Here is a 16,870-nt window from a genome sequence, read left to right on the forward strand (position 1 = left end):
AGTAGCTATCAAGGCGCCTGTAACAAGAGACCCAACCCCTTCCTGCCCTGAGCTCTCTGTCTCTTCCCTTATTGTGTTCTCTCTTTCCCTGAACGAAAAGAGAGCTGAGAATTATGTTTGTTAGTAATAACTCATGTGAATTGCAATGAAGAACAACGTTTGTGGAAAGAATGGTTATGTGAGTTCATTAGGTTGATGCTAAATGTTGGCTGTTCAATAGGGATGTAAGGAGGTGGCAGGGAGAGAGGAATGAGTGGAGTTGCAAGGTGTGTTGTTCTGAGGACTGCAGTGCAGGAGGATGCTTGGAAAATCAGAGTGCAGGGTTTACCAACAGAGATGTTATGCCACTCACCTTTCCTACCCTCTGGAGATCCTGGATACTGTTGCTACACTATGTCCAGGTTGGAAGAGCCAAATTTCTGCTGCTGACCTCCCTGGTTATTTCCACCCTCACCAACTTGGTTGGGGAAGTTGCCCTCTTCCTCCCATCCTTGGGAGAGATCATTTAACTTTGGTCCCTCAGGCAGGACCTCGAGGTAAGAAGGAGAAACCCAGGGAGCAGCCTTCCCAGGTTTTCTCTCTATTAATGTGGATGCTGCAGTTGCAAACACCCAAGTGCTGGTGAACGCATATAACACATGCCATGGTCAATTGAACTAGAAAGCCTTCCTTTGACAGATCCAACCTGTCATCCTGCCTGATTGATTGGGGAACACAGAAGCAGATAACTGATGCCATGGCTCAGTTAAAGAGCCTCAGTAAAACCCACTGAAAAATCCAATGGGTTTTCCACCTGCTTCAGGTCTCACCTTTTCAGCAGGGACTAAGCTTTTAAAATTGTGACCCATATCTCTCAGAGAAAACTGGGAAAACATGTTTGTCTTTATTTTTTTCCCCTTTCTGGCTTCTCCATTTTTTGCATTCCCTCGAGTTCCCAAGCTCTTCCAATACCAGGGCAGCACAACAGTGAAATTCAGTGGGAAGCTGGAAATCTGAAATAAAAACAGAAACGGATGGGAATACCTAGCAAGTCCGGCAGTGTCTGTGCAGAGAGGAAGTGAGTTCAGCTTTCAGGTCTGTGATAATTCATTAGGTAAGAAGTCTCACAACACCAGGTTAAAGTCCAACAGGTTTATTTGGTAGCAAATACCATAAGCTTTCGGAGCACTGCTCCTTCGTCAGATGGAGTGGAAAGAGCACATTTCCACTCCATCTGACGAAGGAGCAGTGCTCCGAAAGCTTATGGTATTTGCGACCAAATAAACCTGTTGGACTTTAACCTGGTGTTGTGAGACTTCTTACCGTGTTCACCCCAGTCCAACGCCGGCATCTCCACATCATAATTCATTAGAGCCAGCACCACTTGAGCCTAGTGGGAACAAGTTGACCATCGACTTGAGTCAACCTTCTTTGATTTTCTTTTTCTCTTATGGAGCCCAAGCTGCTCCTTATGAGTTTAGCTGAAATATTGGAACTCAGAGTGGGGGATTGAAATTACACCCACCGTTCTGTGTCATCATATTCTTGAAGCTCCAAGCTATGTCAATGGAATAAACACCTGATTCAGCTACAAAGAATCCTAATTAACATTTAAATTGCTTTTAGTATTTGGCTGGCATGCTGGCTTTGAACATTGTGCTTTTGTATGTGGGTCTGAATCCAGATGAGACTGATTAGATGGAGGTTTCCGCTACAGGTCCAATGTGAATTGAATTTAGACAGTTTTGGCCGCGTTTCTATACATCTTAAATTCACATCAAAAAACTGTCCAAATCTGATATATTTTGCCCTCAGAGAGGTCAGGAGGGTGGTTAGTGCAAGGACTGGAAAATATAACAAATATCAAACTGGCAACAGCATATTTATTCAACTTTTTGATTTTAAATTCCATTCCTAAATTCCTTTCACTCCATGGAGGCGATTCTCCTGGCCCGCTGTGCTGCTTGAGTAGCGCAGTAGGCTGGGAGACATCAGCGGGGGGCCTGTACTGGGATTCGCGACTGGCATCCGGCTGATTGCAAGTCTCCCAGGCCCTGTTTTTTGACAATCAGCCTTGCGCTGATTTTTGGCACAAGGCTGATTACAATATTGAAATCTCAATTTCAGTATCATTGGCGAGCCCAGAACGGTAGTCTCTGGGCTCGCTAGTGTCTCCCTCCACTCCCCCCTCCCCCTTTGCTGGGAGATGTTGCCACCAGCAGGGATTAAAGCTGATTCCCATCAAGGGGGACCAGGTGTGATCACCCTGCTGGTGGGGACAGAGACCATTGAGGCTACCCTGGGAGGTCGGGGGCAGGAGGGTACCTGTTGTGCCATGCCAGCCTGGCAGTGCCAAGGGGATGGTGCCAGAGGAGGTGGGGCCAGAGTGGGCTGGGCCATTGGTGGTGGTGGGGGGGACTCGCTGCACACTCTACAATGGGATCGGTGGGAGAGGGAGGTTGGAGATGATTGGGGCTGGCGATTGGAGCTGGTCCAGTGTGGGAGGGGGGGTGGAGGGTTGGCAAGCTGGAGATTGGGAGGCCGGTGATGCGGGGGTGGGGCGGGGGGTCCAGTTCACATGCGCCAATCTCCACACTGACAGATCAATGCATGCACAATGGCCCGCTCAGCACGTTGAATCTGGCCTCTTGGGCAGCATGAGGCCCCCTCCCCCCCCTCCCCCTTTTATCGGTTTGAATCCTTCTGAGACACTCTGGAGCATAGAGTGTCGGAGAGTCATAAAACTAAGTATGCCCAAAAAACAGACAGGAAAATCTGCCATTTTCCCGCCCGTTGAGCACTTAGTTTTTTTTGGGAGAATCTCACATGTTCATACAATTTGGACAAAGCAAAATTTAACAAGAAAGAAAAAATGATTAGTACATCTATTGGTCAGGCAGATGGGCTGAGATTTTACAAAGTGGTGGTCGCACAGTCCACTGTAAGAAAGTCAGGGGAAATCCTGCCTCAGCTATTTCTGGGAGTCCTGACTAGACCTTATGAGTATCCAACAATTAATTGTCTGATGTCTGGCCTCCCAGACTTTAAGTGCAAACTCCTGCCCCAAGAGCTGCCAGTCAGTCAGAGGGCCAGCAACTGTTCAACGCCAGCAGCGATACCACGAGTAATGGCCACTGATGGAACTACATCTGGCCCAGGGCAACATCATGGACACCACAAGGGAAGTGGGATCAGATTATCCAGGATAAATCAGATAGGCCCCTGCCAGGACCACTCAACCTCTGACCTCATTACAGCCTTGGTCCAAACATGGACAAAGAGCTGAACTCTCCAGTGGTGATGTAGGAGTGACTACATCAAGGAGCAACACATCTATAAAACTGGAATCAGTGGGAATCAGAGGGAAAGTTCTCCATCGGTTGGACATGTTATAGTTGTTGGGAGGTCAATCACCACAGACCCAGTAAATCACTGCAGAAATTCCTCAGGGCAGTATCATAGGCCCAACCATCTTCAGCTGCTTCATCAATGATCTTCCCTCCATTATAAGGTTAAAAGTGAGGATGCACATGGATGATTGCAAAATGTTCAACATCATTCGTGACTCCTCAGATACTGGAGCAGTCCATGTTCAAATGCAGCAAGACCTGGACAATATAAAGACTTGGGCTGATAAGTGGCAAGTAATATTCATGCCACAGAAGTGTCAGGCAATGACCATCTCCAACAAGAGTGAATCCAACCATCTCTCCATTACATTCAATGGCATTACCATTGCTAAATCCCCACTAGCAACTTCTTGGGGTTACTATTGACCAGAATCTGTACTGGACTAACCATATGCATAATGTGGCTACAAGAGCAGGTCTGAGGCTTGGAATCATGTGGCAAGTAACTCAACTCCTGAATCCCCAAAACCTGCCCACCATCTAGAATGCACAAGTCAGGAGTGTAATGGAATAGTCTACTTGCTTGGATGAGTGCAGCTCTAACAACACTCAAGAAACTCGACACCATCTAGGACAATGCAGTCCATTTGATTGACATTCAATCTACCACCTTCAGGGTCCACCCTGTCCACCACCGACGCACAGTGGTGGCACTGTGTACCATCTACAAGCTGCAAAAACTCACCAAGTAATTTGCTGGTGTTTCTGAAAACACATCCTTGATGGGAGAAACTGGCCTTTTAAGAAAATGTATTGTTCATAACTCATGTTTGGAAATAAATAAATCATCTGGATTGGTCATCAATGGTGAAGATAATGAAATTTCCTATGGCTGAGAATTTCCTGAGAATTGATTTTGCTTCTTCACTGCAGCTTCCATTTATGTTCCTACATATGTAATTCTCAAATGCATAAACTGACCCTGCCAGCCTGTAGGTTTTGATTAGAAAGTAAATGGAATGATGTTCAAGCAAATGTTCCCTCTGGATTAATATTCCCACTAACAGGGATACCCATTATTGAGCTGTGTAGTAAGTGTAAATATCGCTTAAAAGCAAATAAAAAAGAGAATTGGATTTAGTGAAATACCTGTAAGGTATGATGTAAATGAGTTCCATTTAAATAGACTAAGACGAATATCAAACTGGTTTATTTGAACTGCCATATCATGCAAATGTTATGGCCCTGGAGACAGGGCACTGGAAAGGTTTCCTGAAGGAGTTGGGGCTAGGAGGGCTATTACTGCTCGTTGAAATGAATATAGCAGAATCTCAGGCATGTGCATTTGATCGAAGTATGTATATTACCCAAACCCATTTTGAAAATAAACTCTAATTAAGAGGCTTTGTGATAGGATCATTCAATACATTGTTCTCCTGTGGGCAAGAAATAATTAATACTTGACAGGGGCTATTGGATGGTTTATGTTGACGGACAGGTCTTTTCACATTTGTGAACACTTTTGAATGTAACATAATAGTCAAAATATTAATTTCATCATGAGAATAAAAGAAAAGGAAATACTAAGTGGTGCATAATTTAGTACGTTAATGAGCCCTGAGATATTTCTGTGGATGGATGTCTTGGTTCTGTATGTGACAAGAAAACAAGTATTGTGGTCATGTTTCTTTTCTACTACCAGCAGTCATTTAACATTTTGGTTACCGTATATCATCCATGCTAGACTAGTTTTTTGATAAATATTTTAGTCCCATTTTAAAGATTCTCTCACTCTCTTACATTTACCTTGTTAATGCAGTATTCTACCCACCCTCCACCTCACATTGAGTAGTGGGAAAGAAAAGGAAGGATATCTTGCTACAAAATGCTTTCCAATGATTCCTCTCTCTCACTATGAATCCAGTTATAGCACATCTTTTGGATTAGTCTGAATTTGGTTTGTACCAACAGAGAAAAAAAATGGTAAATTCAGTTACATAGTTGATGCACTGACAAACTATAATGAGTCTCAGGCTTCACTGGGGCTGGAATTCTAAAAAATTCAGTCTGGGATTTTCACATCACGCCTTAATATTATCTGAGAGAGAAGTAGAGGACTATCCTTTTGACTCTCAGATAACTGTAAAATGCAATTAGCCTTTGAAAACACTATGTATATGTGCTTGGATATGTGGAACTTTGGAAGAAAGTTCACCAGGTTGATTCCTGGGATAAAGTATGAGGAAATATTCTGCTGCTTGGGCTATACTCATTGGGGTTTAGAAGATTGAGAGGTGATCTTATTGAAATCTACAAGATTTAAGGGGGCTTGACAGGGTGGATGCAGAGAGCATGCCCTGATGCCAGTTCAAGCGAGGATGGAGAAATTGGCACCCAGCCAAATTTCCATTCACTGCAGCGGGTTCAGAGAATCCTGCCGGCTTGAATGGCTGGAAAATTCCAGCCAATGTTTCCCCTCCTAGGGGAATCTAAAACAAGAGGGCGCAGCTACAGGGGTCTCCCATTCAAGATGGAGATGAGGAGAAATTTACTCAGTGTTTCCTATACCTTTACTGAGTCTCGTTAATCTTTGGAAAGCATTGGCGGACAAGTCATTGGGTGCAATTTTGGAAGTGTTGAATCAGGCAAGGAAAGCTGCGTGATATCTGCTGGCTTCACAGACGCCTTTTCTCACCCCATTTAACAACATTCTGTTTCTGAGTGCTGGCGAGGATCACACACCCTGCTGGAGGGGCAGGGCCTAAACAGACCAGCAAAGCTGGGATTCTGAGATCGAGGCACCTTCCTTAAAGGGTGCCACAGTCTCTAAGTCACATTTAAGACCCCCCTTTGTGCTCCATGGACATCAGGACCTCTCCATGGAGACTGGCCTGTACAGAGGTGTCTCCATGCTTGCTTCTACTCACAGCTCTGTCCAATACTGCACTGACTACAAGGTACAGGCCATGTGTTCTCTTGCATCACTGTGTTGGAAGATCTGAACTCAGTCTGATGTTAACTCTTTATGTCAGACCCTTATACTGCAACATACACACCAAAATCCATCTCCTTTTATCCGGGAATCCCTCTTAGTGTTCCAAATCTTGAAATATTCATTGAAACCACGGTGATTAATATTAACAGACATGCAAATCCATCGATCATTCATTGAAAATAATGAATGTTGTCATCTCTGAGCTGACACGATTGACTTCTCTTGATTCCTTCACCGCTTTTTTATGATTAAACTTCTTGGAATTTACTCCAATTGAATTTTGGGAAGATGCAAACCAATGTCACTGGTCAGTGATACAACTTCTGATCCTTTGATACTGACTCCATTCCACTCTTTAGCCTGAGGCTAAACTAGACTTTTTTGCAAACTTCTGCCATATTTAACCCCGATGTGGAGATGCCGGCGTTGGACTGGGGTAAACACAGTTTAGAAGTTTAACAACACTAGGTTAAAGTCCAACAGGTTTATTTGGTAGCAAATGCCACCAGCTTTCGGAACAGGCTGTCCCTTCATCAGGTGCATTTCTCCACTCCGCCTGATGAAGGGACAGCCTGTTCCAAAAGCTAGTGGCATTTGCTACCAAATAAACCTGTTGGATTTTAACCTGGTGTTGTTAAACTTACTATCTTTAACCCCAGCATGATTCTGACCACATATCCATGTTATCCCTAAAACTACCCATTTTCATCTCTGTAACATAACCTCTGCCTCAGCTCATCCCTAGCTGAAGCCATCATCCATGCCTTTGCTATCTCTGCATATGAATATTCCAATGCTCTCCTCGCTGGCCTCTCATGTTCTGCGCTCCATTAACTTAATATCTGCTGTCTTTATTGGAGCCTGTACCAAGTCCCGTTCACACATCTCCCTTGTGCTCTCTGACCCATATTTGCACCTAGTTAGGAAGTAGCTTGATTTTAATATTTTCATCTATTTTTATGTTCCTCCATGATCTTGCACCTTTTTATCTCTCTAATCACCTCCAGCTTTGCAACCATCGAATACATCTGTGTTCCTCTAATTCTGGCCTCTTGAGCACCTCCAATTTTAATTGCTCCACCATTGGTGGCCATGCCATCAGCTACCTTGGCCCTAAGCTCGGAAATTCTTTCCCTGAGCCTCGTCACCTCTCTACCTCACTTTCCTCCTTTAAGATCTACATTAAAATCTATCTCTTAGGACCAAACTGCCCTAATATTTTCAGATGTGGTTTGATTTCAAATTTTACTCTTGTGTAGTGTCTCGGGGCAATTTGCAATGTTAAGGGTGCTTTATAAATACAAGTTGAGTTTTCTGTTGACATTTAACCTGCCTTATGTATCGTGCTGTAAGCTTCTCTACTGCTAAAGAAAGCGCTTGAGGGCACAAGAATCTCCAGAAGACTTTGAATCAATTTGTTGCATTTCAAAGAAATTGGGATGTGAATGAGTGTGCAACAATAAAAGTCTGAACATTGTTGTGTTGCATTTTTATACCTCAGGGGTAAATTTAGGCATGGGTTTAAAATAAAATAATATTTCAGATTGAAGAGAAATATCCATCTTTTAAACATACTTTTGTGATCCTGTTAGAAGCATAAAACAGCTTTCAAATAGATTGAATCTTGGAGTATTTATTTCTGTCTGTCCAACCTCAATTTCTGGCTTGGCTGTGAACATATATCCTTTCCTTCAATCATCCCTTCCACAAAATGAGCTATTACTTTGGATTGAAACTGCTGTTAGTCACAGTCAATCAGATGATTGTCCGATGTGAACCTACATTATTTACCATGGTTTATCGTTATCAGTTTAATCAGCTTAACAAATCATAGTGTTTTGCAAACCACATGTTTACGAATGTACGAACAAGGAGCAGGAGAAGGCCATTTGGTCCCTCGAGCCTGCACTGCTATTTAATAAAATAATGGCTGATCTGATAGTAACCTCAAATTTGCATCTCATCTACCCCTGATGCACAATCACCCCCTTTCTTACCAAGAATCTATCCACCTCTCCCTAAGTTCTTAGTAAGCGAGAGGGTGAGAGTTATGGGAGGTAGGTGGAATGCAGATTTGAGGTTCCTATCCATGATCTTATTAAATAGCGGAGTAGACTGAGGAGCTGAATATTTGATCCCAGTATTCGTCCTTTAAATATTTGCTGCTATTTGAAGGTTATGGAACAACGCCTACAACACACCACTCCTTGCCCCTCCCATACACACACACAGCCCAGCCAGCACCCCATCTAATTAGGTAAGTATATCACTTGAATGTTTTTCAAAAATACAATCTGTCATTACTTTGAAACTCCAGACCATGATCGTAGTCTCAAATGCAGCTGATCCCACTTTGAGACTTTGGAAGATTGTCCAGTCCTACCTGCCTCTGCTGACCTGATGCTGTGTCCCACCTAGTACTCGTGCTGTAGCAGCTCCTGACATAACCAGTCCCCACTCTGGTCCTGACTTTTTTAATGTCAGTGATCTAATTTGGGGTGGAGAAATGGTTCTATCCATCCTGCAAACCCTGATATAAGACCAGATTGACATAGTTTGTTCTCAGTTTAATCTCAATCCCATTTGGCACATTACCACTGACTATAGAGTGACAATATGCTGGAAGGCCCACTCTGGTTAATCAAAGCAACCACTTATTGTTTAATTCCAGTAACTTGTCACACTGCCTAAAAAAGTAATCCAGTTTAACATTTTCTGAATAGGCATCTGTGAAATATATGTTGCATTTGTACCTTGAAGCTTCCTCCATTGGTAACTCCAGACCATTTTATGTATGCTTGGATATTATACTTCATTGACAGCTTGCTGGGCTGGCCAGTCTGAAGCAAGTTGCAAGTGACAATTTTCATTTGTCCACAGAAATAAATAAAGGAGAATCTCCAGGTGGAGATCTGAGCGAAGAGTGGGAACATGGAATGTTTCCCACTGGGAAGCTGGTGGGAAACCGTGTCCTAACTTGCATCTCTGACCTCATTAATTATGCAACCGGGTGTTTTGCACCATTTTCTGTGGCAGAAAAGGCCTGATGGTGCAGAGTCTGCTATCTTATCAGGGATCCATGTTGAAAGACGCCCAACATCATTGAGTCACTGTTGAAGAAAGAAGATCGTTAAACCTCCTAAAAAATGAAGGTAGATGTCCGGGAGCAGTCTGACACCGGAGAATGGACCTTCTGAGAAAGAAGATGGATCTCCAGGAATATTCTAAGGTTGGAAGATGGATCACCTTGATGACACTAAATCTGGAAGATCCAGCTGTAGATGCAACTCCCCACACTGCTGTGGTGTTGCTAGTGGTCTCCATCCTGAACTCTGGAGGCAGGATGGAGTTGGTCTCCATCTTGAACTCTGGAGGCAGCCCAGGCATTTTCCAGTTGAATCCCAACTTCTGCACAACATGGGCAGGATTCTGAGGCCATTCACGCGACTGGGATTCTCTTGTCCTGCTGCAGTTGAGCGCCAAATTCTCCGTCCTTGCTTGCAGTGGCGGTGGGGCATGAATGGCCGGAGAATTCTGGCCCATGTTGTTCCAAACGTGTTCCACACTGGTGTGTTTACCTGCTGGCATTGTGGAGAATCGGGTGTAGGTGGAAGATTCCAGTCAGGACTTCATCTGCAATCATTAGTGGGATGCAAATCAGTTTCGTACAGACCTCCAGCAGGTTTCCCAATCCATGATAGTTGGCAGCAGCTGGAGTTAGCGCAGGAAATGAATTTTTGCTGTCCTGACAAATTCTCCCCACCCATCCGTTGTATTGAAACTGCTAACAGGGCCACGGGAGAATTCCACCCTCAATGTCTTTTATAACTGATTTAATTGTTTTTGTAATATCCCGAAGAATGCAGTCTTAAATGCTGGTGAATAACAAACCTTTCTTAATAATTTCCATTGTTCATTAATCTCTTTACAGTTTTTATGTAATTATCTCTCTTTTCCACCTCTGCCTTTGCCTTCTACAGATACAGATTCCATCAGCACCTTATACTACACTCGGATTATAATAGGGGCCTGCTTATTCAGTACTTATATTACTGGAGGAGTAATCTAGAGAACATGGAATCAAATCCCTATTTGAGAATTTAAATTCAGTTTAAATAAAAAGTGTTAACCGTGACCTTGAATTCTTTCATATTGTTTTAAAAATCCAACATCCTTTAGGGAAGGAAACCTGCTGTCTTTATCAACGCTGGCCTGTGTGTGATTCTAATCCCATAGTAATCTGGTTGACTTTTAACTGACCTCTGAAGTGGTCTGGAAAGCCACTTTAATTGTATGAAACTGCTGGAGCCATATACAGGGCAACCCCACAACTACCTGCTCAGGGCAACTAGTGATGGGTAAAAAATGCCTGCTGTGCTAGCAACATTCATATCCTCAAAATGAATAATAAAAAAAGAGCCCTGGGGATCTTCAATGAGAAATCATAGACTTTGAGGAGATTTGATTGATTTCTTTAAAATAGAAGAAGGTTCAGACTCAGTCTATGTACATTGGCTGTTTGAGCTAAATGCATTAATAAGGATCTGAGGCTAAGGTTACGCAAGTCAAAGACTCAATTAGTTGTTAGAGGCTATTGTTTTTTTTCAGCGAATCATCAACTTCTGGAATGAATTTCACAGAATTACATACAATCTATAAGACAGAAACAGGCCATTCATCCCGACTGGTTTGTGTTGGCATTTATGCTGTGGAGATTGTAGCAAGTGTCGATTCATTGCAGAGTATTTTTCTAAATAGGCCACTATATATATTTTTTTACCTCTATCAGGTTTTTATTTGCTATCAGGGTGAAAGGTAAGTTAAATGGAAATGTTGGAATATTGAAATTACACCACCACAGGTTCAATGGGCCAACTTGTCTTATCCTGTCCTTTGCTTTTGTATGTTCATACACAGTCTAATCATCCCATTCTTTGGAATAGGACCCACCTCCATAGAAAAGGAGGACAGAGTGGAAATATCAATGACAATAAAATTTGGAGGTTTGATTTCTGGTCAGTTCTCTGGTGTTGTTGTCAATAGAGTGGAGTTTAAAGTGGCAGGCCTCAGATGTTTAGAACTTATTCCAGAGTTAGAAAGAAAAAAAATGAATGCAAATTCATCAAGTACATAGCAGTTCCATTAGGATAGTTACTTAATTACAATGCCAGAAGGTAGATATGGATGAGGAAGCCCAGGCAGCCAATTTTAGCTTAGGTAATGTAATTTATTTTTTCTGATTAGTCTACTAAGCCAATCTATTTGGATTGTACCTTAATCATAAAGTGTAACTACAGAAATAGCTTCTTTCAGAACATTTGCAGAATGGAAACTCCTATTTTCTAAACTTGACAAATGCTGGAAAATGGTTAAATTACATCTTTCACCAATCAAGAATACGGCTGGGACTGGTTTAATAGTTCTAAGGTTATCATCACAAGCCTTGGAGATTATTTAATTCTTATGTTCCGCTGATTCTTTTGGCAACCTTAATGAAATTTGAAATGAGTTACAAGCCTTCCAGTGTAACTGTATTGTCAGATAATTGCATTTGTGCATTAAAGCCCTGTTGAAGGATTGAGAATTTTTTAACTGACAGCTGTTCATTCAAGCCATATGGTGGATTATACACTTTCTAAATAGCAATTTATTTGGCTGCCGTTATTAAAAAAAAATCTGCTGCAATGAAGAAATGGTGAAACAACTTGACAAATTCTTTAGGCATTGGGGACATGGCAGCAAATTATGTAGCTTGATTTAAAATATTTTTAGAGCACCGGGATGGATAAGAAGCTGATTAATCAACTCTCATACTTCAGAAGCTATCACCACTTTTCCTTTGACTTTTTATTATATCATTCTACTGCAGGAGCTGAATAGTCAATGAAGGTTCTTCAAATTGGGTGGAAGTTATTACTGGAGTATCTGAGAGCTCAGCCTGACGTCTAGTACTATTTCAAATCTATATAAATAACTTAGATGAAGAGTTTAGAAAACATGACTGGCGCGGCTGATGAACTGAAAGTGCAGGAGATGACAAATTGCGCTGAATCTGTCGGGGTTACGTGGGAGGAACTCAAGTGGCTCAAGGTTTATGATTGCAAAAGAACATTTATTGTTTCAAAAAAAAATACTGTGATTGGCAGAATGAATAGTGGTGCCATAAAGATGGAAGAAATGATCTGAGGTAGCTGCAAATCAGTCTGAAAAATGACTTTGCAACAAGAAATGACCGTTAATAATGCTGTCAGAATGTTGGAAAATTAGCCAAAAGGTCAAATCTATATAATTCAGTTTTAAATATTGCATTCAGTTTTGAGAATCATACTGCCAAAGGAACAATGATACTGGTGCAAGGAATTTGGGAAAATTAAGAGAACAAAATGGAATGAAATGTCCATTTTTCCTCATTTTCCTTCAGGTTAAAAGAGATACAAGGATTTCATAGAATTGTAGAATCCCTACAGTACAGAAGAAGGCTATCTGGCACATGGAGCCTGCACCGACAACAATCCCACCCAGGCCCTATCCCCGTAACCCCAAATATTTACCCCGCTAATCCCACTGACACTAAGAGACAATTTAGCATGGCCAATCCACCTAACCTGCACGTCTTTGGAGTGTGGGAGGAGACCAAAGCACCCGGAGAAAACCCACGCAGACATGGGGAGGATATGCAAACTCCACACGGTGACCCAAGGCCGGAATTGAACCCGGGTCCCTGGCGCTGTGAGGCAGCAGTGTTAACCACTCTGTCACCATGCTGCCCAATTTGACTTAATGTCATAAAGAAAAAAATGTTCTGAATTCACGGCCAGAGTTAAATAAGCCCCAATGTAAAGTATAAGTAAAGTAAGTAAAGTTGCCATAGTCCCAGATGACCATAGGCTGCTTTCCCCTTTGAGGGGGAAAAGCTGACTGGTGGTGATATAACCTGAAAATCACCACACCTCAGGTGAGGGGCAAGATTGAGAAGGTGGGGCCTTCATGAACAAGATGCAAGAAGCTCGCGTTATTCAAGATAGAGTTGTCGACTGATTGTCACCCCGTTACTGGATTCAACATCCACACATCTACCAATGGCACTCTGTGGCTGCAATATGTGCTACCTAGAGAAACACAGCAGCAGCAACTTTCCAAGCTTTCTTTAACAGTGCCCCAGCTCTGCACCCTTGGCCAATGAGAAAGACTAGAGCAGCAGAAAGCAACACACTTGCCTCCAAGTCACTCACCATGTCAACTTGGACATGTTATTAGGTCAAGATTCTGGAATTCTCCATAATGAAATACCATTACCACAGGGACAGCAGCAATTCAGCCAGAAAACCCACTACCCCTGTTTCAGGATAACTAGGGAAGTGCAGTAAATTCAATCTTGCCAGCATTACCCACACCCCAAGAGTAAAAAAAATTACACCCCAGGATATTCTGGAGTCTCCAATGTATACAGCTTGAAACTATTACCGAGACTCATTATCCCTCCTTGCTTTTCAAATAACACTGAAAAAAAAATCAATAATGTACTCAAGAGATGCACCCCTTCTGCAGTTGAATTACAAAACAAGCAGTAACAGATCAACTACCATTCCACACTCGCCCAACTTGCCTTTAAATTGAAGTCAATAGTTTTGTTGTGGAATTAAGTGCTGAATTAAAAATATCAGATAATTGATTTTAATTATAACCATTATTAATAATTCATTCATTCACTTTAGGGTTTCAATGAAATATCTGAATGACAATGATTACGTTGGCCTTTCTTATGTTTATTTTGCCTTTAACAAAAGGGCAAAGCAGCCAACTAAATTAAGGATTTTTGGATTAGCTTTGTTTGTAATGAATCATCCACAAAGAGCATAGTTTACATGGATTACTACAGTGGAGCTTCGTACTGTTTTACTTGTGTTGTCTTTGCAAGTAACTTAAGTGAATAGTCTTATCCTGAGAGTTATGAAAGAGTCTCAGACTGGCATAATTAATAACAACTATTACATTGCACACTACAGAACGTGTTCAGTTTGGTAAAAAGACGGGGCTAAAAATCAAACGAGTTTTCAAATAAATAGCTCCATTCTATGACATTGAATGCTTCCTTGACATTGAGGAGGAAAGCAATAGCAGGTTAATAAATGTCTTCTTCCCACGGATGGATCAGTGGTATTGTGCAATGACAGAAGGTTGCAGTTTAGAAAACAGTGCCATAGTGCCCCACAATTACATCCTCGCTGAGGCCCCACAGAAGTGTGACAGTTTCCAAAGAAGTCTTTATCGCACCAAAAATTATCATTTCACAGCACTGAGTTCTGTCCAGACTGGGGGATACAAAAGAGAACATGGCTACATTTGCCTGATTAAAATGTCCTTCAGCTTTATCAGTGACTAGATCAGCAGCATCTTCAGTTATGCTGGAGGTGGCGGGGGTGATTGTTACACTAATACATTGATTTCCTTTCCTTTTGGAAATACGCTGCTGCTGATGGGTTTGTTTGCAATTTCCCGATATTCTGCACATCCGTATCTGATGGAGGAAGAATTAATGCAATAAAAAATAATCTTCTGAGGTTGGATTTAAAATGACAAAATAGGGGAAATGTTACGCTGTATCTAACTCTGAGCGCCTGCAACAAAACATTTGACTTGTATGTACTTGAGGCTAAACTGGATACTGCAGTTGAACGGTTTCATATCATCACCAATAAAATTCACTAAAGACATGCCAATTAGATGATTAACTGTTAACTGTCCTATTCCTAATTTCAGAACACAGAAATGATTCTTCAGACTTCAGTGTCAAAACAAATAAACCTTCCTCACTGCCAGCCGCTCGTGAAGTTTCTACTTTGCCTTCAGTAAGTTTTCTGAGGATATGAACCATTTCACTTTGCCCTGCATCATGCAAAATCAATGGTAGCTCAATAGATACTGTATAAATATGAAAAATATTAATTTACTGCTGTAAATATTGCATTGCTTAATCATCGTTCCGAGAGGGACAAGCAACAACAAGTAATTCATCACCTCATGTGGTATACGTTTGTTTTAAAAGTTATATGTTCTGTTAATATCCTATTCTTGCACAGTAAATAGAAAATCCCTTGTTGGTTTGGAGCTGAACATTTACTTTATTATTGATGTACAAAACATTTATTATTAATGTGAATAAAATCCATCATGTGTGAAAAATAAACATTAGGCTTTCTTGTATCATAAAAATTTCAATAGCCTTACTGATTTATGATTCTTGCTCTTGCTAGAATGATCCGCAAAATGAAGAATATGATAATTTTGATGATTTAACATCTGAATCTAGCTTTGGATCAGACATCCTGAAGCAGACAGATGTGTCTGTTGGTTCAAATCTGCAATCTTCCAAGGTGAGTCAGGCTGTGATCACGAATTATTCAAGCACTTCCATATCATATTAAAATTAAACAGGCTATATGTTTGTTAAAGCAAGTAGGCAGATTTTGCATTCGGGCCACTTGCTTGATTGAGTGCCAAAATGCCATCATTATCATAATCGCTGCAAAGGAATTTGCCTTCACATGGATGGTAAAGTTGAAATGCATGTAAAGAGTGCCAATCAAAATCAATTTGACATGAGCATCCATGAAGAAAGGAGTCTCACCCTGCTTCACTCAGCTTGACACTATTGCTGGGTTTACATTATGAACTTTTAGTGTTGCTCCAAAGCAAAACTACTTGGATTGATGCTACATATCTATTTTGATGTGTGAAGATTACTAATGTACAAGATAAACAGCAAAACTGTGAATGCAAGAAATCTGAAGCTTATAAAGATTAGAAATGATTGGAATTGCACTGCAGGTGAATCAGCATTTAAAGCAGAAAGCTTATGACACACAAAAATAGTCACAGTGGAAATGCAGTTGGAGACAAACTTGGCATTATATCAGCTAGATCTATGTCCAATATTCTAAGAATTTTACTGTAAGGAATGAAAAATGATGTGCATAAAAATAACATTTTTGAAGTGGTGAGTGAATTTTGAAGTTAAAAAAGGGATTTAGTGGTCTAATTTGTATTTCCCTAGAGGTTTAAGGTCTATGATCCCAATGGAATTTGATTCCTTCCAACTTCCTGAGCCCTCTATCATCTTTTTTAAATGTTTCTGTGTTTTCTCATTTCCATCCCAATGTATGCCTTCATCATTCTCCCTGAAGAATATATATTTTGGTAACTCAATGCATGGGGTAACACTCAGTGACCCCTCTGGTTTACAAATGCCGTTGTGTGATATTTCACATCTAGTCAAGACAGATAGCCCATTTGAAAGACGATACAATGCTCTCTCAGTGCTACATGGAATGCCTCCCTAATTGCACTGTGAATACCTACACCACAAGGATTACTGTGGTTCAAGAGGGCAGGTAACCATCACCATTTCAAGGGCAGTTAGGATTAAGCACTAAATGCTGACCTTTCCAGCAGAATCCACATCCAAGGAATGAATAAAAACATTGAAACCTTGGCTTAAATTATGTGATCAAGTCCTGGAGTGGGTCATGAATCCCCAGTCTGCTGA

At 41.4% G+C, this 16,870-nt stretch overlaps 1 protein-coding gene across 1 annotated transcript in view; it reads left to right on the top strand.

Annotated features, from left to right (window-relative positions):
• Window positions 1–16,870, top strand: part of LOC144493600 (synaptotagmin-like protein 2) — a 201,652-nt gene that overhangs the window by 153,217 nt on the left and 31,565 nt on the right. Inside the window, exons 7-8 of the mRNA XM_078212746.1 lie at window positions 15,085–15,173; window positions 15,579–15,698. Of these exons, the coding sequence (XP_078068872.1) occupies window positions 15,085–15,173; window positions 15,579–15,698 (209 nt within the window). The remainder of the gene's footprint in view (window positions 1–15,084; window positions 15,174–15,578; window positions 15,699–16,870) is intronic.

Source organism: Mustelus asterias, chromosome 5 (genome assembly GCF_964213995.1).
Source record: "Mustelus asterias chromosome 5, sMusAst1.hap1.1, whole genome shotgun sequence".
In the NCBI taxonomy this organism is placed as follows: domain Eukaryota; kingdom Metazoa; phylum Chordata; class Chondrichthyes; order Carcharhiniformes; family Triakidae; genus Mustelus; species Mustelus asterias.